The sequence below is a fragment of the Tarenaya hassleriana genome, unplaced genomic scaffold (assembly GCF_000463585.1).
Source record: "Tarenaya hassleriana unplaced genomic scaffold, ASM46358v1 Cleome1268, whole genome shotgun sequence".
NCBI classification, from domain to species: domain Eukaryota; kingdom Viridiplantae; phylum Streptophyta; class Magnoliopsida; order Brassicales; family Cleomaceae; genus Tarenaya; species Tarenaya hassleriana.
The window spans coordinates 1-3,789 of NW_010963143.1; the positions used below are offsets into that span (position 1 = coordinate 1).

General features: G+C 39.4%; 1 protein-coding gene across 3 annotated transcripts; it reads left to right on the plus strand.

Annotated features, from left to right (window-relative positions):
• The first annotated feature begins 51 nt into the window (after positions 1 to 51).
• Positions 52 to 2,101, plus strand: LOC104807117 (translation initiation factor IF-2). Of its 3 annotated transcripts, XM_010532232.2 has the most exons (7): positions 52 to 451; positions 560 to 657; positions 739 to 896; positions 981 to 1,080; positions 1,160 to 1,520; positions 1,605 to 1,686; positions 1,781 to 2,101. In XM_010532232.2, the coding sequence occupies exons 1-7, from the start codon at positions 426 to 428 to the stop codon at positions 1,976 to 1,978; spliced, it is 1,023 nt and encodes a 340-aa protein (XP_010530534.1). In that variant the 5' UTR covers positions 52 to 425; the 3' UTR covers positions 1,979 to 2,101. The 3 variants fall into 3 exon arrangements, with proteins under 3 accessions (XP_010530534.1, XP_010530532.1, XP_010530533.1); XM_010532230.1 differs by having other exon boundaries at positions 55 to 451; positions 560 to 896; XM_010532231.2 differs by having other exon boundaries at positions 55 to 451; positions 560 to 896; positions 1,784 to 2,101.
• Positions 2,102 to 3,789: the final 1,688 nt, after the last annotated feature.

Genomic DNA, 3,789 nt, shown 5'->3' on the forward strand with positions numbered 1-3,789 from the left:
ATAAATATTTTATATTACTAATAACAAAAATACCCCGCGCATCGCGCGGGTCTCTCCTAGTTTCTTAAAAGCCTGTGATTTGGATTTTTGTACAAACTCTGCCCTTTCAGCTGATATTCTTTCTTTTTGTTAAAAATCAGAAATGAATCTGTCTTTTTCCCAAGATTCAAAAACAGGGTTTCCCTTTTTTTAATCTTTTTGCGAAAGCAAAGCATCAAGGGGTAAAAAAGGGGTGTGCTTTACTTGATCCAATACATCTTTATGATCCAAAACCAGAGCTTGCATGCAAAGCAACATTGCAAACCCAAAGGCAAAACCTTTTCTTCCTTCTCCTTCAAAACACAACCCTCAAGGCAAAACCCAGTTCCAGAACTGACCCAAAAAAACCCCCTCAAGTCTCCCCAATTCATATTTCTTAGGACATAATGGACAGCTTGATCAAGCAAACGAGGTAACCTCCTAGTATTTCTTTCACGTTCCCAATCAAGTACATGCATACATCAACGTAAATCATACGATCAACTGTTCAAAGTCTTGAATTTTTTTTTTTTTGGCTCAGGAAGAAATCCACAGGTCCACATGAGAAAACAGGGGAGGTAAGTGGCACAAGTAGAGAGAAGAAAATCCCTCCGAGGAAGTCTGTTTCATTCAAAGAAGGTGCAAACTGCAAAGAACAGAGCTTTCTTTACTTCGTGTTCCTTCCTTGCCCAGGACTCACCGAATTCTCGGTATTTGCAGATAAGAAGTCCCCGAACTGGTTCCAGAGGCAGTTTTCGAGGCAGATGAGCAATGCCGGCGACCATTATGATCCGGTCAGCGATCTGGACCATGCAGCTGCAGTTGCAGCCACAGCCTATGCAATAACCTGCCTTGAAGAAACTTGGACGCAGACTCGTGTAAGAATTTCAGACAGAGACTTCTTTACCGGCGAAAGAGGCATTTAACGTTTTGTCTGATTTCCAAACTTTCTGGTGGAACAGGGTGGGTATGAACTCGAAACGGCCTTGAGAAGACCCAGAAGCAGTAGAGAAGATATACTGCCATTGCAAGAACCCAGGAGCTCGTCAAGAAGATTGTCAGGTGATTTTACAGAAGAAACCATCGCTTTTATTCTTTGAGCAGATTCGGATCTCCCCAACTGAAGTGCATGGTACGACAGGGCAATTCTCGTTTAGAGAATCTGAGAGGAGAGATGGAAAACCGCCGGAGCCCAAGTCTCCGGCGAGAAAAACGCGGGAGAAGTCGCCGTCGATGAGAAAGTCCCGGACTTTCGCCGTAACCTTGGGAGGCTCTGGTGCCAAACAGACAGGAGATTCAGCAGACAAAATCAAGAGACCGGTTTCTCCGTTTGCAGAACCGGATATAAAACCACCGCCGACAAGAACACGATCAGACCGTGGCGTTCCTCCGCCGCCGCCGCCGAGGGAGATCGGAAAACAGAGTCCTTCACGATCCGTACGATCAGATGATTCCGCAGCTGATGCATGGGAAAAAGCAGAACTCGCTAAGATCAAAGAAAGGTTATATATACACACGCACCATACTTGAATCGAATACTAAATTCGATGTAAAAGAGACTAACATATGAATGTAAACCCTACAAGGTACGAGAAGCTAAGCAGAAAGATCGATTCATGGGAAGCCAAAAAGCGAGATAAAGCGCGAAGAAAGCTGGAGAAAACAGAGGTTATATAACTTATTCGATTCTTAAACCCATTTCGTTTCGTTTGCATATACGATTCTAAATCTCGAAATCACGATGATCATTGTCTGGATGAAGCAGAGGGAACTGGATCAGAAGAGGAGGAGAGCGTTGGAGAGATTCAGAGAAGACACCGAATACATCGATCAGATCGCAAGCGGAGCCAGAGCTCAGGCGGAGAAACAGAGGAAGAGCGAAGAGAAGAAGGTGAAGGAGAAGGCTGACGTCATCCGAAGAACAGGGGAGCTTCCCGCCAAACCATGTCTCTGTTTCTAAACACAACACAGAACACGTCATCTGTATATATACACACATCAAAATACTGTATATGTCTATCCAGTTCATGTATCGGTGTAATGTATATCTTGAAAACTGTTAACTACCATTAAAAAAAACAAAGATTCGTTTGCAGGTAGAACATGAACAGGGTGATTCGAAGGGGTGACCTGAGAACACAAACCCCATAGAGCCAATAAATTAGGGTTTGTGTTCTCATATCACTCCTTCAACATCTAACCGTCTGTTCTTTTCTTCACGTAGAATTAAATACAATACAACCATGGAAAAAAATAAAAATTTTAAAAAATATTGGGTATTGCTATATTGGCGAGGGTGAGAGAGATATCAGTAGTTCATGTATTTATACATAAATAGTTTTTTTTTTGTCTTGGTGTTAACATAATCTAGCCATGATGTTGTCATCTTGTCGACATCTTGATATATTTAACTATTTTTTTTCAGAAATAAAAGTTATTTAATATCTTTATTAGAAAATAAAATGCACTTCGTGTTAGAGAAATTAGAATCGACTTGGAAGCTTCTCTGAAACGTAAACCTAAGACTGCCATTCCAGTTGTCGATTTACTATAAATATAATTATGATGTCTATAACCGAGAATATATATATATATATATATATATTTCAAATGATTTTAAAATCAAAATATTCATCATTGTAAAAGGTATTAGTACAACTGGGATATTCGTCTAATAATAATTTCAATCGTAGGTGTAATAACAAAGAAGCAATCGAAGTTCATGAACTCCTGATGAAAAGCTGGAAGTCTGTAATTGCGATGAAGCAGATTGGCCCCACATAATGGGCCTATCAGGCTATTTCTAATGGGCCTACATTGTCTAAATGGATAAATTTTCAGGTCAAGTTAAAGGGGCCAGGCCCATTTCGTTTTTTGTCCTTATTCTGCCGACAGATATTGTAATGATATTCCACGTGGCATCCACCATTCAGAACACGCCGACGATCATTAATTGAATAGCTTCGGAGATATTTATGCGATCAATCGTCCACCACAGAAAAAAGTTGTGATCGACGTGAAAACGACACATTGGCCGCATTACACGTAGGACCATTATTATTAAAAATATGTTGAAAGAGAGACCATGTATTAATAAAAAAAAACTAGTTTTTGAACTCTAATTTAAGAAAATTCGGAAAAAAATCGTGATGGTAAAAAATATTTGTGGTTAAATCTTTGCGTCAAAGCCCTCGTTATATGGGAATACAATACACAAATTAACCTACGGTGCAAAAGCTTTAAAATGGTGCTATTTATACCAGTGGATATAATTATTTCCATGTAATTTTAATATTTTTATGGGGATAAAATTTTCAAATTTATAATGCTAATATCAAATTTGCTCTTATTTTTGTTGGTCAATAGTTATTTGAACTTGTAAATAACAAAGTATTATATCATTAACTAAATTCATAAGATACAAACACAATTTTTTTTTGGCAAGATATAAAACAATTTTTAAAATTAAAAAAATAATACATATTAATCTCCTCCAAAACCGCTCACACCAATGGATATATTCCATCTTCCCTTCTATATTATAAATATACACTCATCTCCTCCTGTTCATCATCTCTCCATAAGACTAAAGAAAACAAACAAACCAAGAAACATGGATTTCCTCTCCGACCAGGTCAAGAAATTATCCGACCACAAACCGGAGGAGACAGACCCGAACAAACCGGCCAAACCGGAGGACGTACCAAACCACAAACCGGCTTCATCGGCCGACCTAGCCAGCAGCGTCAAGGGCAAGGTCGCCGGAGCCGC

What these genes read in the sequence shown, in the direction of transcription:
- LOC104807117 (XM_010532230.1), top strand. Translation starts at nt 426, where the DNA reads ATGGACAGCTTGATCAAGCAAACGAG. An exon ending in AAACTTGGACGCAGACTCGT is followed by an intron (nt 897 to 980) that starts GTAAGAATTTCA and finishes CTGGTGGAACAG; the next exon opens with GGTGGGTATGAACTCGAAAC. An exon ending in CTCGTCAAGAAGATTGTCAG is followed by an intron (nt 1,081 to 1,159) that starts GTGATTTTACAG and finishes ATGGTACGACAG; the next exon opens with GGCAATTCTCGTTTAGAGAA.